Raw genomic sequence first — 22,990 nt, forward strand, 5'->3', positions numbered from 1 at the left:
AACTGATCTCATTATATAATGCAAATAAGGTTGCTTAAAAGTTGGTGGGAAGAATTTGAGCATCCTGAAAAGTTGGTAATGTCCCTATCGTCCCTTTGCAAACCTGTTCTAATATACAATACGAAAAAAACAATTTTAACCCTTCTGACGTGAAAAGTCGTATCAATAAATGTAATGACAGCTGACACATTTGAAGTGACCTATGATACAGAATATATTTTTTCTATTTTCTTTTTAATGACTCAAAATCATCATAACATTACATAAATACATGCGTATTGCATCCAATGAATAAATTTAAACACCACTAGGATTTTTTAAAATGCATTTTTAATCAAGCCAATTTATGACATACACATGAATGACAGTACAGATATTTCTTGTGCATCAGATATTATTTTCAAGCAATTTGCTAGCTCGTGCGTTTTGATTTATAAATAAAAACACCTTATAAAAATATGTCAATGGCATATCTCCGTTGCACTAGAAGAAAAAAAAAACAGGCTCACGTTAATCTCAAAGTGTTTTTAATCTCATGTCAAATTACTAGTGAGTAAACCTATCCAAATCAGTAATGTTACAATATAGTAAAACATCTGAATTAGTGCATTTTTTCAACATTAGGGAATGCGATTTAGTCAGAAATCTACAATCTGAATAAAATCTGAATTTTATAAGCCATTTCTCTTTCCACAAAATACAAATGAGTAGGAAAAATAAACTTTCACCTCTTGCTTTCTTGTTGATATATAGAAGGTTTGATGATATGAGCAGGTATGAGGACAAAATGATCAGCTGCTGCAAGGCACTTCACATTTGAACAGGATAGAGGAAAACACATTACATGTAAAGCTACAAGTCACAAGGCAACGGTAGTTACTTTAACCAACCATACTGTTGTGATCACAATGTGTATCGCTTGCCCTACTCCAATGAGAAGCTGAATGTCAAAATTCACAATGTGAACAGGAGGTCTAAATGCTGTTTTCTTGTAAAAGTTATCACATTTTTTTCTGAAATCCACAGAAAAGCTGGATATTCGATGGTTTTTGCAAGTAATGAACATACTTTTTCCTGCCCAAAGTGATTCTGCTCAAAAGCACTCCTGCAAAACCCCTCACGCAAACTCTCTGAAAGTATATGACTGTAAATATGTGATGGACAGGTTTCCAGTTGATTACTTTGCAGAGCTGTAACTCGCATCCCGCTAGAGTTCGGCCTTCCTGGCGCTGAACAGGTAGCCCATGGCCTTAATGATGCCACGGCTCTTGACGATAATGGAGTAGCGCAGGAGCCACTCGAGCTTCCAGTTGCCTGTGCTCACATTCTGAGTTCCCTCCTGCATCGCCTCCTGGAAGGTGGCCGCTGATATCAACTCTGCGTGGAAACAAGTGAGTGAGAGCGATGACCCTGAACATAGACTCCACCATCAGTTGACAAGACAGCTCCCATAGACATTGCGCCACGGCTTCCCGTAGTGGGGCGACCCAGGCAGAATGTTGAGTTGGCTTTCACTGTGATAAACTTAAACACACGCTGTGTTCTGACGCCAGATTTAGGTGGAAATAAGACAAAGGTTTTACTGCATACAAGCAAGCAGGCAGGAGTGTCTCAAGAGTGATTGGTCGAGGATTCAAGGTAATTATCATGTTAAATAGCACCATGCATGCGCTTTGAAACGTTGTGAAAAAAAAAAAATCAATGGTTGAAATTAGTGTAACTTTGGCTTGAAATATTTATGTAAAATAAATGATAATTGCTCGTTTTTTGCTTTTAACCAAGAATCTAGACTGATTTACGTCCATATCGATAAAAATTCTGCAATTTAAGCATTTATATACAAGAGTTTTCAACTTAAAAAACTGTTTCGTGACAGCCGCAATTTTGGATTACACAATACCGTAACTTTTGCTTGAAATACTTAAGTAAAATGAACAATAATTGCTCGTTTTTTGCTATTAACCAAGAATCTAGACTAGTGATGCACGATAATACATTTTTCAACCGATATCGATAACCGATAATTTCCTGCCCCTTCCACCCGATAACCGATAATGTCACGCCGATAATTATTTTCAAATATGTATGTAAAATTTTAAAGTATACAAAGATCAAATGTTACTGTGCAAAAATAAAAAAAGTAATTTAGTGCTATATTTTTTCCACATCAAAAGTGAACAATTAGTAAATTCCAACAACTAAACAACTGCAATGACGTTGTGTAATGGTAAGCTTTTGGCAACAATTACTTAGAGAGTAAACACCCAAGTTGCACAAAAATACCTTTAAAAGTAAGCCATTCCTAACATACAGTGGGGAGAACAAGTATTTGATACACAGTCAATGGAAAAACCCATTGGCAATGTATCAAATACTTGTTCTCCCCACTGTATATCACATTACTACACTGCAAAAACACCTCTTTAAAACTAGCAGAATTGGACAAAACTGTTGATTGCGCACATTTGGAGGCTAAATCAAGTATATACTTATCGGATTGCATTATCGGTTGAATTTCGTTTTATCTGGATTATCTGTGTGACGTCATAATTGCCATTATCGGCCGATAATTATCGGTGACCGATATTATCGTGCATCTCTAATCTAGACTGTTTTACGTCCATATCTATAGAATTTCTGTGATTTAAGCATTTATATACATGAGTTTTCAACCAAAAAAATTGTGTTTCGTGACGGCCGCCATGTTGGATTACACAATATCATAACTTTATCTTGAAATATTTACGTAAAACGAACGATACCTGCCCATTTTTTGCTTTTAAAAAGAAATCTAGACTGTTTGTCATTCATTTCTATAGAAATTCCGCGATTTATGCATATATTTACAAAAATTTGAAACCTAAAGAGCTCTTTGTTTTGTGACGGCAGCCATGTTGGATTATGTTTCCCTACTCAGTAGCGGAATTCATCCTAAATAAGTTGTGATTGTATATAGAAAAATGCTAATTTTGCTTTTGTTGAGTCAAATTAAGATGATTCTGCATGCTTTCCTCAAGTATTATGTTTCTGATGTGAAAATTGAGGGATTTGTTAGCTGTTTAAAACTAAAGTAAAAAAAAAAATTAAGTTGGTATTGGGCTCAAAAACCTATATGATAAGTTTAATATTGCTATTGATCCTGAAAATATAGGTGATTATCTGCATTTGGTGATTTTTGTGCATTTTGAGAATTTGAGAATTTTAGCCATTTTAAGTTTTGTTATACTTATATAAAAAATAATCGTGATTTTATTAGGGAACGACTTTGATTTTTTTTTAATGTCGTTTTTGAAAGTATTTGAATTTTAAGTTTTTGAAAATAGGCCCCCTACGGATTGGCCCCGAGCCCCGTGTCCCGTCAACTGATAGTCTATCCCCTGAATGTATTAATACTTGACATTCAGATATCACAAAACACAAAAGAAGGGAAAATGGCTATTTGTTATTTTTACGACACTCATCGCTTAAAAAAACTAAACTAAAATGTTTTAACTCAGATTCCACATCTATTGTCGCTAATAGCATTGAATGAGTTAACTGTATTGTTATTGTCCAGGTCACCATAGCAACTTCGCCAGACAATCATTTACTGTTTGACTTAATAAAAAAAAAACAAATAAATAAATAAAAATCAAACAGATATGTCTTTGTTGGTTTCGGTTTATGGAATGTATTGAACAAAAAACTTTGCCAGCTTTGTCCTTAAATGATATCTTATTTCAAACATGTGACTGAGAATCCTCTGACCAGGGAGTCTAATCATAGACGGAATGAAAGTGGTGTATCATGTTGACTAGGTTTAAAAAAATAAAAACAAAAAAATTCACCTGTGGGATCATTGTGTGTGAGCAGCTGAATGTCAAACTCCTTTGCAAAAGCAGTCAGTTCGGGGGGCATGACGCAGCAGGACGCCAGGTTCACTTGGTTGCTGCTGGGCTTGACCTGGATCAGAACCACGACACTCGCTGGATTTACATGCTCTATCAATATCCCACATCCGTGTTTAAAAGGGGCATAAAATGAAAAATTGGCTACTAAAAAAACTGGGTGCCGTGTCTGAAAATGAATCAGAGCTATTAAACGACATACACTTTGATGAAAATGACATTTGCAACTGACCTGAGCCCAGTTGTAGAGCTGTTCCAGCAAGTCTTTGTCCAGGTCAGAGGTGCCGATGGCAGCGATTCTCTGGCTGCGGACGAGCGCTTCCAGCTCTTCCCATGCCGGCTGAAGCGGAACCAGCGTTTGCTCGTCTCCGAGGAGTCTTCGCGGTGCGATGATAACAGAGTCCAACTGCGACACGGCCAGCGTCTGACAAGCTGGAGAGGACACAGTCGTGTGAGTAACACTTTTACATTAGTAACACTTTTACATTAGTTACTTTAACATAAGTAACATTTTAAAGTCATTTCAGAATTAGAGGACATTTGTGTGTCAAAATTGTTGAAAAATAAGCCTTCTCTATTCAGATTTTCTTCTACATATTTATCAATAATAGGTAATACGTTTGAGTAACTCATCTTACAGATAAATGGTAAATTTTTATTACATTATGTTTGATTTTTACAGTATTTGGAATCATCACAGTAACAGGGTTGAAAACCGGAAGCTAGCTGTTAAGTAATGATTAGGGGTGTGACAAAATATCGAAATGGTGATATTTCGTGATACTTTGTATCCCAAAAGGTTATCAATATGCTCCTGCCAAGAATCAAGAAATTGTTTTAAAAAGGTGTCAGTGTTTAGAGAGAAAAAAAAAAAGGGACCAACAAGTTTAGACTGGGAACGTTCGTTCATTCGAAATAGGGCTACAGCTATCGATTATTTTATTAGCCGATTAATCGATGAACAATTTATTTCAAATAATCGAGTAATCGGATAAGGAACATAAAAATTTAAAATACCTGAGCTGAGCCTCACACGGTAACTATAAAATAAGAGGATCTATGTACAACAAAAGAACAAGTGGCTAACTTACAGAGCAAATGTCCGCTAGCTTAAATGCTATAAAATGCTAACGCTTTTTTACAATGCTCTTAACGAATGGCTCAGAAACATATTCCCACAAAAAATGGCTAAATATACCTTTAAACTAAACTACGAATGCATTCAAAAAAATCATTAGCTCAAACAAAAACTTAGCTTATGTCGGTCTTAACAGGGAGCAGATGGATTCAGCCATGTGAAATGAGGTAGACTAGAGGGCCGTGTATCTACCCAAATCAATGAAAATAAATGCAAACACTTTCAACACAAACCACTACAAGGCCACTTTAATTAAACGAATGCTCAAAGCAGCAATATTTAATTTGAACCTTTTTTTCTAATCGAATACTCGAGTAATTCGATTAATCGTTGCAGCACTAATTCGACACCAGAGCATTTGCAGTCACTCTGATTTTTCGGGGCATTTACAGGTCACTTGCTGTTCATTCACAGGTTATTTCCTGTTGAGTTTGAGTCACTACCTAATCATTTGGGTGATTCCCAGGTCACTTCCTGTTCTGTAACGCAAAATAAACAGGAAGTGACCCATAAAATACCTCCAAATCAACAGGAAGTAACTCAAAATTAACAGGTAAATGACCTTTAACCCTTGAGAGTCGAAGGACGCGCCGGCGCATCCTCAGCGCACGTCGTCTTTGAAGCGCCCTCACGTTTTAATTACGTCACCCACATGCCGTTGGTTGGTCTCGTTTTAAAGTGCGGAAGTTGCGGTTTACTCTCGTTATTATTTGAAGTCAATCGACCAACTAGAACGTGAGATATTGTCATTTAAGTTTTATAGTTTTATTGTCCTCTCAAAAAAACATTAAAACGCTGCATGGATCATTTGTTTATGTCTATATTTCCATCATTTCTAGTCCTTTTTCAAAACGGAAGCTCCATGAAAAAAACACAAATCAAACGAACCCTTTCGAAGTCACAGTGGAAGCACAAAATGCGTTTTTTTTTTTTTTTTTATAAATATAACTGCGGTGCAAGGTTCAACCGAACGAGAGGGAGGAGGAGTGTTCTGAAGCAGCGAGGTGGCGAGCGACGGCCAGTTGGATACTGCTGGATCGAGCAGCGACTTTGTGTGACTTTGACAATGAACGGAAAACTAAATTTAGCGCAAGCAATTGTGCTTCTGATCAACTTGAGGAAGAGGATGGTCCAAATTCGTCATCATCGTCTTCTTCGGAAGATTCCTCGAGTGAAGATAGTGACGGATTTGAACACGTGGGTGACGCCATCGACGAGCAGAGGTAAACCAACTCACTCTTTTTTTTCATGCTGAAAACGTTTCTTTTGAAAGTTTCTTTTGATATTGCAAGACAAAGTTAATTTTGATGCAATATAAGTGTGTGTTTGTGTATATAATAATAAAATGTGCATATCAGATCAAAGTCGTACGTGCACTGTGGGTATCCCAGGCAGGAATTTATAATTTGTGGTGTTCTTCTTTCTATATGAAGATTAGGGATGTAGCACATATTCAGCTATGGTATTCTTTCTATTGTCATACATATAGATTTCCATTATTATTTATTGCTGTATATATTTTTATTTTATACTTTATTATTTTCATAAATACTGACTTATTTTCATGTACATTTATAGTGACAATGAAAGCAAAGTGAAATGAAAATGGAAGGGTGGAAAGAGGACCGACACCCCATGGAAGTGTGAGCTGTGTGATGTAGCCGTGTCTAATTCCAGGACGAAACTGCTTTTCGGAGTGGCATGACTGAAAAAAATTTAACTTGTTTATTGTAAATATTTTTGAAAATGCTTTTTTCCCCCCAATGTTATATATATATTTTTTTCCCACATCAATCTTCTCAATTTGTGTATATAAATGTGTGTTCAAGAAGCTTGATTGTGTGTACATAGTTTTCATCAGGCGATTGGCCGCAATACCTAAACTCATAAAGAGATGGCCTCTAAACACTTTTTGTGTTAGATGGTATATATTTTTTCATTGTTCTTCACTGTTAGGTCTGCTGTATATAACCTGTTTTGACTGGAGCATGTATAAAGGCAAAAAACGCCTATGGCTATACCTGTTGTTTATGTTGAATTGTCAAATATAAGACTATTTATTCTAAATTTTTTTGGTTGAATGTTCATCCTAACATGTTGAATAAATATTACAAAGTTTCAAAACGGTTCGTTACGCATGTTTGGTTGTCAATTGGACATCAATATTAAAAATTTTGACAAAACGATTTTGGAATTTTTGGTCTTTTTGGGCCCAAAATGATGATTTATAATTGATCAGTGAAGGAAACAACAATTTGGACATGAAGTTCAAGGTGTCACAAAAAAAGGGACCAAACCAGGCCATCGTAAACAATTCTTTCTTTGAAATATAAAGGCAACTTCAAAGGCATGCAAAATCAGACAAAATAGGCCCAGACCTTAAAGGGTTAATGGCCCAAAATTACCTCATTGCTTGGTATTGGCTGCCAATGACAGCCATAGACGTTCAATCCGTTTGAAGTGGGAGGGATGGCATCCCTCCCAGTTCAAATGGATTGGACATCTACTAGTGATAAACTCATTCCAAATCACAGCAGAAGCTTGTTTTTCTGTTTATTAGTTGCTTGTAGTATATCCTAGCATGATTTCCTGACCAATGTATCCATAATCATTGTATCGCCTATTGTCAGATCGTTATCGTGAGCTTTGTATCGCAAATCGTATCGTATCGTGAGGTAACAAGAGGTTCCCACTCCTAGTAATGATGATATATATATGTATATATACATATATGAATTTTCATTCATAGTAACCATTTGGTTTTGGTATGTGAAAGAGGAGGAAAATGGCATTTTATTTGGCATTTTTCAAAAAAATGGTCTCAGGAAAAGTATAATAACTCAAACTCACATTTTAGTATTTTGTACATGGTTTATATAAAATGTGAAGGCTGGGGCATAATATGTCAAGAGTCCAATTCTGGAATGACCCTTTTATTCCTAACGCTGATCCATCTTACCCATCTCCACTGCATCTTGAATGGACGACTGACCCGACTCGAAGAGGAACAGCTTGGCTGTCGAAACAAAGACACCGTTTTTACGTTTCAGTAGTTTTCTGAGTTACAACTGCTTGGAATGTGGTTTTCAAGCTGAAGAAAACAAGAGGAATCGATCAGAAGACTAATACACACCTGACACCTTAAGCTCCTCCCTCTCCTCAGGTATGACAGCATCTGTGGCCTTTGCCATATTGCAGTCCAGTGTGTCCGGTAAATCCTAAAATAAATAATAGGGTATCTCGTTGTTTGTTTTTACTTCTTATGCAAGTCATATGAACTCAATGTCTGCTCTAGGGGGCGACAGCTGTCCGATTTACTTGAATGACACTGAACAGCCTTAACTCTAGCATTCATTTTGTTGGTGTTTCCCTGCACACCTGACTATACACAAAACACGTCAGACTGCCATTTGATTCCAGTGGATGTGGTGATTAACTCATTTGCTCCCAAAAACGTATAAATACGTTCTATTTTTAATTGTTTCAGTGTCCCAAAGACATATTTATACGTCTTTTACGTTTTGTTTTTTTTTTCATATGAGACATCTCTGGGTTCTCAATCAACTGAGCTCCAAAGCACAAAGCTGAAAATCCATTTTAAAGCAATAAAACTGGCCACTGGAGGGCAGTAGTGCATTTGGTAAGACACGCAACCCGATTCAATGTAAACGAACGGCCGGGCAGCACGGCCGGAGCTCCGGCAGAAGGATGCCAGGCGGCGTACGACCGAGCAGAACAACCGTGAGGACGCCTTGGATGCCAGCCATTGCAGCGGACGATGTCGTTGAGTCCCTTCTGCTCGCCGAGGAGACCCCGCAGAGACTCAAAAAAATTCATCTTTATGAGACAGGCGGTGATGAGGGAAAAGTTAACCCGGCTGTCACGGCCAAAACAGCGTCATCTCAGTTAGTTATGTGTAAATAGTTACTTTGCTATCAAAAACTCTATTTGTCTTGTTGTTTACGGTATTTTGTAAAAGGAAAACATTATTCAGATGTTTGGGATGTAACTAAAGCAAAAAATAGCTGTGTTAAAGTCAAAGTTATGCTTGAAATGTATGCTTTCACAAAAAGCTCAATTTCTGTTTTTTTCATAAGAAATTGGAAAATTGCTCAAAATAAGCTATTTTCTAATGCTGATTTCTAAAGAATGGAAAAATATATGAACTTGCTTTTTTTCCTGCTGAAAGAAGACAGTCTAATCTTTCTTTTGGTGGGTTCCATGTTTATATAGCAATAGAACAGAAATTTCTGTGGGCCTTGCAAAATCAGTCAAAATCCAGTAAAACGGCCGGGAGTGAAGGGCCTTGCCTGGGAGTGAATGAGTTAAAGAAGATTAGCAAAGCCAAAGTATCACTTACGACGCTTCATTTATTACTGATCTTGGGTTTCACTATAATAAGGTAGCAATGAAATTCATCCATTTCATACCTCGCCCTCAACGCCCCCACCCCGACAGATGAGACTTTGGGAATGGCGCCTCACTGCAATTCAGTACTGCATGAACATTGGCCATGACAGCTCCTTTTCAGGATGCCCTAAAGGCATCGTTTGAAGTCCATCGCCGCAGTTGTTCTGTCGGAATCCTGCCGTCTGACAGTGTGGACGCCTCACTGCATTGACCGAGCTAGTCGGTCTGGTTTTCAATGCAAATAATAATTATGTCCCTTAGCAGACACTTTACACATTTGAAAGAAAACTCCCGGGGGAAATCCCCCGAACGATGAAGCCGCAAATGTTAATTGTACACTTCTTAATGTTTGCATCTTCATTTTCAACACATTTACAATGGCTCTTGGTCACCTTACCTCAGTTGGGGCTTCTATAGTAGAGAACCAGCTGCTCAATGTAGCTTGAATGCATTCTTGAAGCTGAAACAAAAATCCCCAATTAGATTCAATCAGCAAATTTCCCAAAACCTGATTTTAAAGCTTCCAAGACTGTTTCTTGACGCGATTTGAGGATTTTTAATGAGCTGAGTTTCTCCACTTGTAAAAAAATAAATAAAATAAATTGATTTTTTTTTAAATCAATACTTATTATTACTGCTGGGAGGTGTATGAAGAGTTAGGATTTTCAATAGTTTATTTGCAACCAAAAGCACGGACGAGACTACTGTGACGCCAAGAAAACAAAACCAAAAGATCCAACTCGTCCAGCCCCCCAACCTTATCTCACTCCAGCCAGACAAGCAGTGCGTTTAGGGATATTAGGGAGGGCAAAAGACCCTCCGGAAGAATTTCATATTTTGAGGTACCTTTGTATATGGCGGAAAACACTCATGTGACTTAAAGTTCCGCTCTGAGAACCCCAAATTGTCCAAATTCCAAAATTGTCCTATATGAATGTGTGATACATCATTGGAAAGCTTAAAATCTCAAATTTTCTGGGGGAAGAAAATTTTTGAACAGGAGGGCATTTAAAAAAAAAAAAGAAATTTTTAAACAGCAAAACGCTATTTGGAGGTGAGAGCACGCGAGAGCAGAATTACAGACGCCATGACTTTAACATGATATTATCGCGTACTTACCTTGTTTCGATCCAAAAACTCTATGTAGCATGTATCACAGAGTGTCAAGACACAGCTGTGAATGGCCACAGCTGGATTTTTGGGGGATTTTATGGGTGAAATATGGTAATATAACAAGGGTTGCGATGCAGAAATCGCAGACATCAAGGAGTGGTCGAGATTTTCTTTTTCATATATTTACCCTTTTAAGCCTTTTTTTATTTTATTTTTCTTTGTTTGGATCGATTATTTATCATCTAACATATCGGAGAAAATGCGGCAGTAACAAAAAAATATATAATTAAGCGATAGTTATGAGGTAGATATCCATGACTTTTTACAGACACCATTTTTTTCATTGTGACGTCATTTGTTTTTTTTAATAGCGAAATATTAGACATCATTTAATGATTCTAAGCTACAAATGACAGACATTTTGAATAATAAATATAATTAATTACCTTCGTTTTATGGCTGGGTTGAAACAAAAGCGGTTGCGCGACGTCTGTAAACGGGGGTTTCCAGGGTAAAACGGACAAATTCAAAATATTTTGGGGGCTTAATGCGCCATGAATCTGCTATGGCAGCATATAGACATATTGTTCTATCAAACACAACAGTTTGGGCTTGAAATACAGCAGTTTCTTTTAAAGAGGAGTGCAAGAGCAGAAACTGCTTTTTCAGTCTTGTCTGTGTTTTCCGCCATATATATTTTTTGACCGATTGTCCACGAAATTGGAAAAGAAATTAACTTAATTTATCCATTTAGAAATCCGGTGGTACCTCTACATACGAAGTTAATTCGTTCCAGGACCTTGTTTGTAAGTCGAAATGGTTGTATGTAGAGCAGAATTTTCCCATAAGAATACATTTTAATTCCATTAATATGTTCCACAGCCCAAAAACCTATACTAAATCCGTAATAAATAGTGCTGGTACCATTGCAAATAGAAATTACACAGACCAAAACAAATAAATTATAAATAAATATCGGGATAATATAATAACAGCAATAATTAGAGGTGGGAATCTTGGGGCACCTAACGATTCGATTACGATTCAGAGGCTACGATTCAATTATAAATCGATTATTGATACACCCACCCAGCTATAAGCTGCTTTAAATGTTTCATACATTACTTACAAAAATTGTACAAAGGTCCTCTCAAGAACTATTTCAATATAAAGTTAGCATTTCAATATCAAGTTAGCATTTCAAAACAGTAAATAAAATACTGAAGTCACCATTCTGTATCAGCAGCTTTAAACTACATTCAATCAATTTAATGTTGTGAATCAACCGTTAAAGTTGATAAAATTGCTCCTGTTTTTTCATCATTTCTGTCTACTTACCTTCTGTCTACTTTCGACATGTGAAAGTTGCAAAACTGTTTCAACATTTAACGATAGATTTCAGTCAAGACTTTACCGATTTAGGAGTATTTTAGACTAAAGTTATTTAGGTTCGCTACAACAGAGCCTTCTAGAGAAGTCTACTGCTTTAAGATGGCGGCAGTTTACCAATGCTGGCATGTCTGTCATTTCGCATCTAGTTCTCTATACATGATCTAAGGTCGCACCCCCCGTCTATCATTTCGCTTCTAGTGCTACATATATGTGATATCTACCGTAGCATTACGTGGCCGTATGTTTGCAGCAATTAGCAACTGGGAGTTGTTTGTAGCGGCTGTTGGCCGCAGTCAGATATTGTTTATTTTATCTAGCGTCATGAGTTGAACATGATATCTACTCTCGGTCAGTTCCTCATTGCGTCCCGAAGACCGCGCTGACTGTGTTTTAGTTCCACTTTACCTGCTATTATTCAATAACCGGAATTTGGATGTTTGGGAACATTCTCGAATCTTCCACGGCCGAATCACAAATAATATAAGAATCAGGAATTTTGCACGCCTCTAGTAGTTAGCCTTCATCGTAGCAGTGTGCGGTTGTGTCACTCATGTGACGTCCTGCTGCTCTCCGGTCTCCAGGCTTGCACACACGGTAAGTTTTGTTTTCTTATCTTTGCCAGAAAGAATATGCAATGTTGCTTTAGCCTTTAAAGGTCTATGCTGAGTGATCATTACACACTAAATGTAACTCGTAGAGTTAGCATAGCATTCGTATTCAACGCTATGCCATACTCAGTTCGCATTAGGGCAGTGCTAATGGCAAGCGTGTCTTATGCTTGCTTGCACGTTTTTTTTTTTTACATACAATTTGTGGCGTCCAGGTGGGAATAATTGAAAATAATTTTCCTGCCGAGTGTGTATTATCACCAAGTTGCTGTTGTCCTTGTAGATGCTATAACATGTGCTCATATGCCAACGTTTTTTAAATTTTACCGACGAAAACATTTTTTGTTAACATTGCCTAAAACTAAACCAAATTAGTCTTGAGTTTGTCTTAACAAAAACTGGACGAAGACAACCACATTTTGAAATGACTAAAATATGACCAACTCTAAAAAGTATCGTCCAAAAGACTAAGACTAAACCGGAAATTAAAAGGGCTGCTAAAAACAACACTTCTTGACACATGTATCAATGGCTGTTATAACACCATATCGTGAGGGTATCGTCAACCTGGTATCGCAAATCGTTTCATGAAATCACCAGGGGTTCCCACCCCTATTTGTCATTACTACAGTTTAGACCAAAGACATTGAATGAAGGGGGCGTCTGCCCCACATGAGCGACTTTCTCCATTCCGGAAATGAGACATGTTTTCCATTCACCGTTATTTAACACACCTGCTTCACTAGCTACTTGGACACTATTGCCTTCCTCGGTCGACGGTACACGGCGAAGTTTACCTCCTCGCTTGGCGAGCACGGACATTTCTTCTTCAAGCGGGTTCTGTTCACTAAATTCCCCGTGTGCAGCCTCAGAGTCTTAGCGTGGCTCAGGATGGTCTTCTTCGCCTCCGCGTTCGTGTTGTGAGGATCCATGTGTGCTTTTGTCGGAAGGAGTCGGAGGGAGCGAAAGTGTCCGACGCAAGCAAAAGTGGCAACAAGAAGAAGGCGCCTACCTTGCACTATTAATGTGTGACTGCACCTTCTGAGAGGCGGCCAATAGTATGGCTCCGTGAGAGCAACAATAGGAATAAAACGCAGTCAGGATGACTTGCTTCTTCGGTTGCCTGGTTGTGACACAGTTAGTGAAGGAAGGACGGTGCTTCGAGCCGGTTGGGTCGGTGCCCGCCCACTGGAGGTTTAGCCAAATAGCGTCAACACAATTTGCTTTCATTTTTCTTTTTCAGCCCACAAGTCTTGACAATTTTTTTTATATATATATTTTGCCCACTTTAAAATAATTTATAATTATTTTAATTCATTTACATTTGCTAGTCACAACGGAAGCGGAAGTGGAAAAATCAAAGCAGCGAAAGCCCGCCCTTTTCACATAATACACATTACGTCATGTTAAAAAAAAAAAAAAAAAAAGCCTGCCCTTTTCACATAATACACATTGCGTCATGTTTAAAAAAAGAAAAAGAAAAAAGGGGTCCCAAAAACAAGGCCAATCATACCTATCAACCCGAGGCCGTTGGCAATCTTACAAATAGTGACTTATGCATTACAAATTGGTGACTAATCTTACGTTTTATTTCGCGTGCAATATGAAACAAAAATGAAACTCAATTTTTAAAATAATATGAATTTATTAGTAATATTGTCACATATAACCTGGTGCAATCAAAGAATATCTTCAGCTGCATCATGATTACAAAAATTTAACTGACTTTTGTTATAATTGTATGTTGCACTTTTGGCCATTTCGATCATGTCTTTTCATGGCTGCACTTCATGGCACTTCAGATCGCAATTCAGTTTGACTTGAAGGTAGTTCGTTAGTGTGTCCAATTATAAATGAAAAACGTCAATTATTAATTAATTATTATTAATTATTATTAATTATAATTATTATTAATAATTAATGATTAATTAATTAATTAATTAATTAACTTACCGATGCAATGTTTGAGTCAGGGAACATTTCTTTTGCCAATTCTGAGAAACGATCAGCAATAGTTGCAGGCAAATTGTGTTCGGCAACAAATTGGCAGAATAAAATCTCTGCTTTCGTCACTTTTCAGTCTGCAGACTGCATCTTTTTGACCAGTGTTGTTAATCTTACTTTAAAAAAGTAATCAATTACAGTTAAAAATTACTTCTCCCAAAAAGTAATTGAGTTAGTAACTCAGTTACCTGAATGTAAGAGTAATTAGTTACTTGGCAAAGTAACCTATGTTACCTTTCATGTTTATTTTTATTTTGTCAAAAAAAAAAAAGAAAAGAAATAGTAACCTTTGCAATGTTTGGAAGTCATTTAATGTTGTGAATCAACCGTTAAAGTTGTTCAAATTGCTCCCGTTTTTGCATTAGTTCCCTTCTGTCTATTTTCGACATGTGAAAGTTTTAAACCTGTTTCATCATTTAAAGATAGATTCAAGTCAAGATTTTGCCGATTTAGATAAAAAGTTACTTAGGTTCGCTAGGAAGGTTCACTACAACAGAGCCTTTCTGAGAAGTCTACTGCTTTAAAATGGCGGCTGTTTAATTGTAGGCTGTTGGCTACACTCATGTATAATTGGAGCCACCTAGCCTAGCATCAGGTTCGCAACGGCGTCGCAACTCCCTCTTTCCCACTCCCGCTCTTCTCTCTCCGTGTCTCTGACTTTTCTCGAGTCATTCAACCAACGTAGTAACGTATAGTAACGCACAGTCTCGTTGCCGAAACGGTGACAAAATCCGAAAGGAGAAAAAAAAACATAATGCTCGAAAAACGTACAGATTTTGAACGTACAGCGTACACATTTAAAAAATCAGTGCTCATTTGTACAAATTATGCCGAAACAGTACAACTTGACAGGTATGGGCCAATATGAGGCCAATTTTTTGTTGTTGTTAATCTGGTCTTATTTTTGGCCACATTTTTTATGTATAAATCCAAATCCTTCAAAACGAAACCTCATTTTGTTGCTTTAAAAAAAAGAAATGGCTCCATATGGTTAATCTATGTCAAAATCAAAAAATCCAAAGGCTCTAAAAACATTGTATTTGTGTTCCAAATTTAGTGTCTTTAATTTTAATTTTATTTTTTAACCGCTGACATATTGTACTTTATATAATTTCTATTTTGTGTTTGATTTCTTTTTGATTCGTTGTTATACGTCTGTCTCCAATATTATTTTTAAGTACGGTGTCTTTGTTGGTGGACCCCCCCCCCCCCAAAAAAAAGACTAATATAAGATTTATAAAAACATAGTTTACGTGAAAGATTTCCTAAACTGTAATGACAACTACTTTCTTCTAATGAGTTCGTGACAAGAAAGAATTTCCTACTTTTTACAGAGACAGGAAAATAACACCTCAGGGAAATTCTTTTGGAATGCTCAGTTTGCGTGGCTTGTACCTTTGTCCCACTGTCACCTCAGGGGGTATTTTACTGTATATGGTAGATTGAACTTCACAGAGCCACAATCCATTGTTCTTTTGTTTGTAAAATAAACTAAAAAAGCGCAAAATGCCGTTTTAATCCCATTTCACTGTTGGACAGGAAGCCAGAGTCAGTAACTGGAAGTGGTGAGGGCAAAGCATAGCGCAAAGGTAGACTTTTTCCCACACAGCGCCCACATCAGTGTAGTTTCATTATTGTGGCAGCTAGCATTTTAGCTACCACAATAATAAATAATTTCCCCGAGCAAATTAATATTTTTAATCAAACAATGATTAATATGTGTTGCGTAGGAAATTTCTCCAACACGAACACTGTGGACAAAAAGTCTTGATAAATTTCACACTGGAGTGTGTTGCTTTCAGATGCAAAAAGGAGGAAAATAAAGGGCCATTCATTTGGTGACACTCCGAGAATACGACAAATTTTATGTTTAAATTTACATGGTTCCATTCAGACGATGTCCGCGTGAAAATTATGTATTCTTAATGCCAGGCCCAAGGGTCAGTGCAGTTTTACAAGGCGACACCCAATGATGCATTTCCTTGACAACAACCTTCTCAGCCCAGAAGACAACATACCCGCCTACTAGAAGCAATGGAGTCCATGCATTTTTTCTTTTACTTCAAAAGGCACAAAAACTTGAAGATAAAATGTGTTTCAATTAAAAATATGATCGTATTGGCCCGAATATAAGTGTTTTTTGCATTGAAATAAGACTGAAAAAGAGGGTGTCGTCTTATATTCGCGGTCTAGACGTTATACCCATTCACGACACTAGATGGCGCCAGATATCATTAAAGCGATGTTCTGTCATGATGGATCTCAGCTACTCTCAAGTTTAACCAGTTTGCATTATTTTATTGCAATGTTTTTGCTTATTCAGATTTGTTTCAAGACTACAGTTACAGTTAGACTTCCCTTTGATGCTTAATGCAGTTATTGCAATTTTGTTGTTTTATCACAATAGATTGGTTTATTTACATTAAAAAAAAAAAAAAACAGAAGCCATTCATTTACGAATGTGATTGCACTTTAGTTTACATATTTAAATGTTCAGATATTAAGATTTGAATGAGACAAAATAATATGCTTTTTCTCTCAAATATATTGTTTTAATCATTTGTTTCAGATGTACTGTAATTATTGTCTGTATAAAAATTAATTTTGTGTTCAAAAAGTCTTTTTTCAAACTTGAGTCTTGAAACAGAGGGGGTCGTCTTATAATCAGGGCCGTCTTATATTCGGGCCAATACGGTATAAAAACAGAAAATCAAAGCAGACGTTCCACCATGTTTGCTGTTTTGAATGTTTACTACCAGCGACTGCGCATGCCAAAAGCGATGTGTGCGAGTGCCGAAGTCATCGAAGCGAGAGCGTTCCATTCATATGCGGACCAATCCATGTAATCGAATCGTTCTGTTTAGAGGCCAGAATCAAAAGTTTGTGTCTTCGCCTTCCATTTTCACCGTCACCGTGTAAAAGCGAGGCCATTCCGCAACACAATCGTTGCGTCTTGGTGTCACAGCGTCACCATGGCTAGGTTCGTACTGCAGGTCTTAATGCACAATTCCGATTTTTTTGTCATATCTTTTTTTGGAGTGCCCGTTCAGACTGCCTTTGTTCATTGAGCCCGTTCAAGTATCACGAATAAGCACTAATTCGCAGTCCGAGATGCACTGAGCAAACAGACCCGCATGCACAGGAGCATCAAAACAAATGACCACACATGCTGGCTGAAAGTCATTCAATGGTGATCATATTTTGATTTCCAAAAAGAGGACAAAAATAACATACATAAATAATCCCCTTTTAGTCTTATATTCAAAGTTTATATGGATCGATAGCATTCACGCACTGTCCGTGCATGACACACACACATACGGACCATTTGCCCCGGCTCTCGGCCGTCTAAGCAATCTTGAAATATTGCTCATTTGGAGCAGAGAGAAAACCGAGCATTCTCAGGCTTATCCTCAACCCATTTTATTTTTTTATGACTGTTGTCGAGCCCGCACCTTCTCCAAAAGCCGTGTTCAAGGCAAGCTAGGTGCCAACACTAATGCACAGCTGCACCGCTACCATAGCACCCTGTCTTTCTTGCTCTTTGCTGACATATTTGCTGCATGAATTCAGGGGGACTTGACAGTTCAGACCGCAGCCACATTCTGGAAAAATGTAGCCCAGATCGGATTTTAACCACATACGAAAGTGACCTAGATCGGATTTGAAATGTCCACTTTCAAGCAACTTTTCCTACTCAGACCGTCAAGTGACTGCCTCACTCAAGTCGCAAAAACATGAAAAAATCGGATTCGTGCATTAAGACCTGCAGTATGAACCTAGCCCACATGTCCTGCTCGAGGCTGCGCAAGATGACGCATTTAAATGAAGGACTCTCTTCCATTAATCAGGACATATGGTCACCCTATTAAGGTCAGAGGTTGCTTTTGTGCTCCCGGTATGTTGTGTTGGAATCTATACTGTTTTAGGTGTGTTTAAAGATCTTAATCAAAATTTAAAGAACTATTAATTTTATAAAAAATCTTGTGTCTAAAGGATATTTCTAATTTAATGACCACAATGAGGACAGTATTCATATATAACAAAGTGTTGGGCAGAAATACTAATCCTTCTCAAAAAATTAGCATATTGTGATATAGTTCATTATTTTCTGTAATGTACTGATAAACATTAGACTTTCATATATTTTAGATTCATTTCACAAAACTGAAGTAGTTCAAGCCTTTTATTGTTTTCATATTGATGATTTTGGCAAAAAAGTCAAGAAAAACCAAAAATCCCTATCTCAAAAATTAGCATATCATGGAAAGGTACTCTAAAGAAGCCACTAACCTAATCATCTGAATCAACTAATTAACTAAAAAAACCTGCGAAAGATTCCTGAGGCTTTTAAAAACTCAGAGCATGGTTCATTACTTAATACCGCAATCATGGGCAAGATAGCCGAACTGACTGCTATCCAGAAGGCCATCATTGACACCCTCAAGCAAGAGGCTAAGACACAAAAAGAAATTTCTGAGTGAATAGGCTGTTCCCAGAGTGCTGTATCAAGGCACCTCAGTGGGAAGTCTATGGGAAGGAAAAAGTGTGGCAGGAAACGCTGCACAACCACAAGAGGTGACGGCATCCTGAGAAAGATTGTAGAGAAGGGCCGATTCCAGACGTTTGGGGGAACTGCAGAAACAGTGGACTGAGTCTGGAGTAGAAACATCCAGAGCCACCGTGCGCAGGCGTGTGCTGGAAATGGCAGAAGGGCTCTGGGCTACAGAGAAGCAGCACTGGACTGTTGCTCAGTGGTCCAAAGTACTTTTTTCAGATGAAAGCAAATTTTGCATGTCATTCGGAAATCATTGTGCCAGAGTTTGGAAGAAGACTGGGGAGAAGGAAATGCCAAAATGGCTGAAGTCCAGTGTCAAGTACCCACAGTCAGTAATGGTCTGGGGTACCATGTCAGCTGCTGGTGTTGGTCTACTGTGTTTTATCAAGGGGAGGGTCAATGCAGCTAGCTATCAGTAGATTTTGGAGCACTTCATGCTTCCATCTGCCAAAAAGCTTTATGGAGATGAAGATTTCATTTTTCAGCACGACCTGGCACCAGCTCACGGTGCCAAAACCACTGGTAAATGGTTTACTGACCATGGCATTACTGTGCTCAATTGGCCTGCCAACTCTCCTGACCTGAACCCCATAGAGAATCTGTGGGATAGGGTGAAGAGGATGTTGAGAGACACCAGACCCAACACTGTGGATGAGCTTAAGGCCACTATCAAAGCATCCTGGGCCTCCATAACACCTCAGCAGTGCCACAGGCTGATTGCCCCCATGCCGCGCGCATTGAAGCAGTCATTTCTGCAAAAGGATTCCCAACCAAGTATTGAGTGCATAGCTGATGTAATTAATTGAAGGTTGACTTTTTTTTGGTTATAAAAAACACTTTTTTGTATTGGTCGGATGAAATATGCAAATTTTTTGAGATAGGGATTTTTGTTTTTTCTTGACTTTTTTGCCAAAATCATCAATATTGAAACAATAAAAGGCTTGAACTGCTTCGGTTGTAATGAATCTAAAATGTATGAAAGTCTAATGTTTATCAGTACATTACAGAAAATAATGAACTTTATCACAATATGTCAATTTTTTTAGAAGGACTAGTAGACCTGATCATATTTATTAAAGGCTGAATTTTGAATTTTGCCGTTTATTTCCCATTTCATTGAATGTGTTGGAAAACAATGCAGCATATGACCAGCAGATGTCGTTCTGTGCCAACAATGTTTTCAAATCAAATTACAAGTCATGCATGAGCGCTGAGCATTTTATGAAAAAAAACTTTCTCAAACGAAGTGTATGAAACAATTATGTGAATTATGTTTTGACTTCCTATGATTACCTAATAATGTACCGCCCAATTAAATAGGTACACTGTTTGATTGAAAGGATTGCAGTTACTGTTTCATTTTATACAGATCATTTTTAGTACAAGCAGTAGCTTGCTCCCCCGAGACCCTGATGTGGACAAATGTGATCAAATGAAAATCGAGGGATACAACGTGAGCTGTCAATGGCCTTTACTCAAAGCCTAAAGTTGTGTTCCATACAATTTTATCATCTTCCCCCCCCCCCCCCCCCCCCAAAAAGTCTATTCCAGGGGTGCCCAAGTTCGGTCCTCAAGAGCCCCTATCCAGCTTGTTTTCCATGTCTCCCGCCTCCAACACACCTGAATCAAATAATCAAGATCATTATCAGGCTCTTGCTTGGCTTGCTGACGAACTAATCATTTAATTCAGGTGTGTTAAATGAGGGAGTCATGGAAAACAAGCTGGATAGGGGCTTTCGGGAACCGGGCTTGGGCACCCTTAGTCTATTCTATTGGTTTAACAGCAGTTTTCTTGGCTACACTATCTCTCAGTTAGTAGAATACTACTTTTTTTTTGTCTAATCAGATTTTTGTTAATCTATAACAATCCAATTTTCCCTGGAACTTCAAAATCAGTGGTTCTGCCCCAAAAAAACACAAGCCACATTAACAAATGGACCATGTGTTTAACCAAATAGATTATAATAGCCCATAACAAGGTCATCCTTATTTTATATTCTAATGAGTTCATCAGAGTAAAACTGTTCAACTACAAAAAACACTCGGTATCCCCTCATTACATGGTGTCCCCTCAGCAAGAGTATACAGAGACAGCAATACAACGTACTTGTATTTATATACCCTATATACAGTTGTGGTCAAAAGTTTACATACACTTGTGAAGAACATAATGTCATGGCTCTCTTGAGTTTCCAGTTATTTCTACAACTCTGATTTTTCTCCAATAGAGTGATTGGAACAGATACTTCTTTGTCACAAAAAACATTTATGAAGTTTGGTTCTTTTATGACTTTATTAGGGGTGAACAGAAAAAGTGATCAAATCTGCTGGGTCAAAAATATACATACAGCAGCGCTAATATTTGGTAACATGTCCCTTGGCCATTTTCACTTCAATTAGGTGCTTTTGGTAGCCATCCACAAGCTTCTGGTTGAATCTTTGACCACACCTCTTGACAGAATTGGTGCAGTTCAGTTAAATTTGATGGCTTTCTGACATGGACTTGTTTCTTCAGCATTGTCCACAAGTTCTCAATGGGGTTTAAGTCAGGACTTTGGGAAGGCCATTCGAAAACCTTAATTCTAGCCTGATTTCGCCATTCCATTACCACTTTTGATGTGTGTTTGGGGTCATTGTCCTGTTGGAACACCCAACTGCGCCCATGACCCAATCTTCGGGCTGATGACGTTAGGTTATCTTCAAGAATTTGAAGGTAATCCTCCTTCTTCATTATCCCATTTACTCTCTGTAAAGCACCAGTTCCATTGGCAGCAAAACAGCCCCACAGCATAATACTACCACCACCGTGCTTGACGGTAGGCATGGTGTACTTGGGGTTAAAGGCCTCACCTATTCTCCTCCAAACATATTGCTGGGCATTGTGGCCAAACAGCTCGATTTTTGTTTCGTCTGACCACGGAACTTTCCTCCAGAAGGTCTTATCTTTGTCCATGTGATCAGCAGCAGACTTCAGTCGAGCCTTAAGGTGCCGCTTTTGGAGCAAGGGCTTCCTTCTTGCAAGGCAACCTCTCAGTCCATGAAGATGCAAAACACGCTTGACTGTGGACACTGACACCTGTGTTCCAGCAGCTTCTAATTCTTGGCAGATCTGCTTTTTGGTGATTCTCGGTTGAATCTTCACCCTCCTGACCAATTTTCTCTCAGCAGCAGGTGATAGCTTGCGTTTTCTTCCTGATCGTGGCAGTGACAAAACAGTGCCATGCACTTTATACTTACAAACAATTGTTTGTGTCACGCCTGGGTGTGGGTTGTCATGTCTTGGTATATTGTTGTCTCTTCCTGCTTTATTTTGAAGGCTCAACCTCCTGTTTCCACCACTCACCCTTCCTGCTGTCTCACCTGTCTCTGAATTTGATTAGCTATTGTTCCCACCTGTGCCCCATTCCTCATGTGCTTAAATTGTTTGTCACTCCCTAGTCTTGTGCCAAAGTGTCTTCGCCGTTCGTTGCCACCAAAGCCAGTCCATAGCCAAAGATATTCTAAGTTGTAAGTTGTTCATAGTAGTGATGGCCAAATGAAGCCTTATGAAGCAATGAAGCTTTGCAGCCAATTGGTTTGCACATGTAGCAAAGCTTCATTGTGCTTCATTTACTCTATGGCGCCATCAAGTGGTCTACAAGCCCAAGAGGTCAACATTGTTAAGAATTCAATGGTTATTTGATTATGAGAAAGATATGAATGTGCTTATGTTAGTAATTTAGTATGTGAACAAAATAACAAAACAAAAATAACAAAACAAGTACTAAGGATAATTTGTTATTCATTTTTGTTGAGAAATAATAGCTTTCCCACAGTGGCTGGCTTTAAACGGTTTCTTTTTTTTGGACAATATTTCACCAGCTTTAGAAAATATTCTTCT

General features: G+C 38.0%; 1 protein-coding gene across 1 annotated transcript; it reads right to left on the reverse strand.

Annotated features, from left to right (window-relative positions):
- Nucleotides 1-318: 318 nt before the first annotated feature.
- Nucleotides 319-13,718, reverse strand: gclm (glutamate-cysteine ligase, modifier subunit). Its single transcript, XM_057842277.1, has 7 exons — nucleotides 13,346-13,718; nucleotides 9,833-9,895; nucleotides 8,159-8,243; nucleotides 7,985-8,041; nucleotides 4,120-4,319; nucleotides 3,828-3,942; nucleotides 319-1,377 (listed from the first exon to the last, which is right to left on the reverse strand). Exons 1-7 carry the CDS (start codon nucleotides 13,478-13,480, stop codon nucleotides 1,208-1,210), a joined length of 825 nt encoding a protein of 274 aa, XP_057698260.1. The 5' UTR covers nucleotides 13,481-13,718; the 3' UTR covers nucleotides 319-1,207.
- Nucleotides 13,719-22,990: the final 9,272 nt, after the last annotated feature.

The sequence above is a fragment of the Corythoichthys intestinalis genome, chromosome 7 (genome assembly GCF_030265065.1).
Source record: "Corythoichthys intestinalis isolate RoL2023-P3 chromosome 7, ASM3026506v1, whole genome shotgun sequence".
NCBI classification, from domain to species: domain Eukaryota; kingdom Metazoa; phylum Chordata; class Actinopteri; order Syngnathiformes; family Syngnathidae; genus Corythoichthys; species Corythoichthys intestinalis.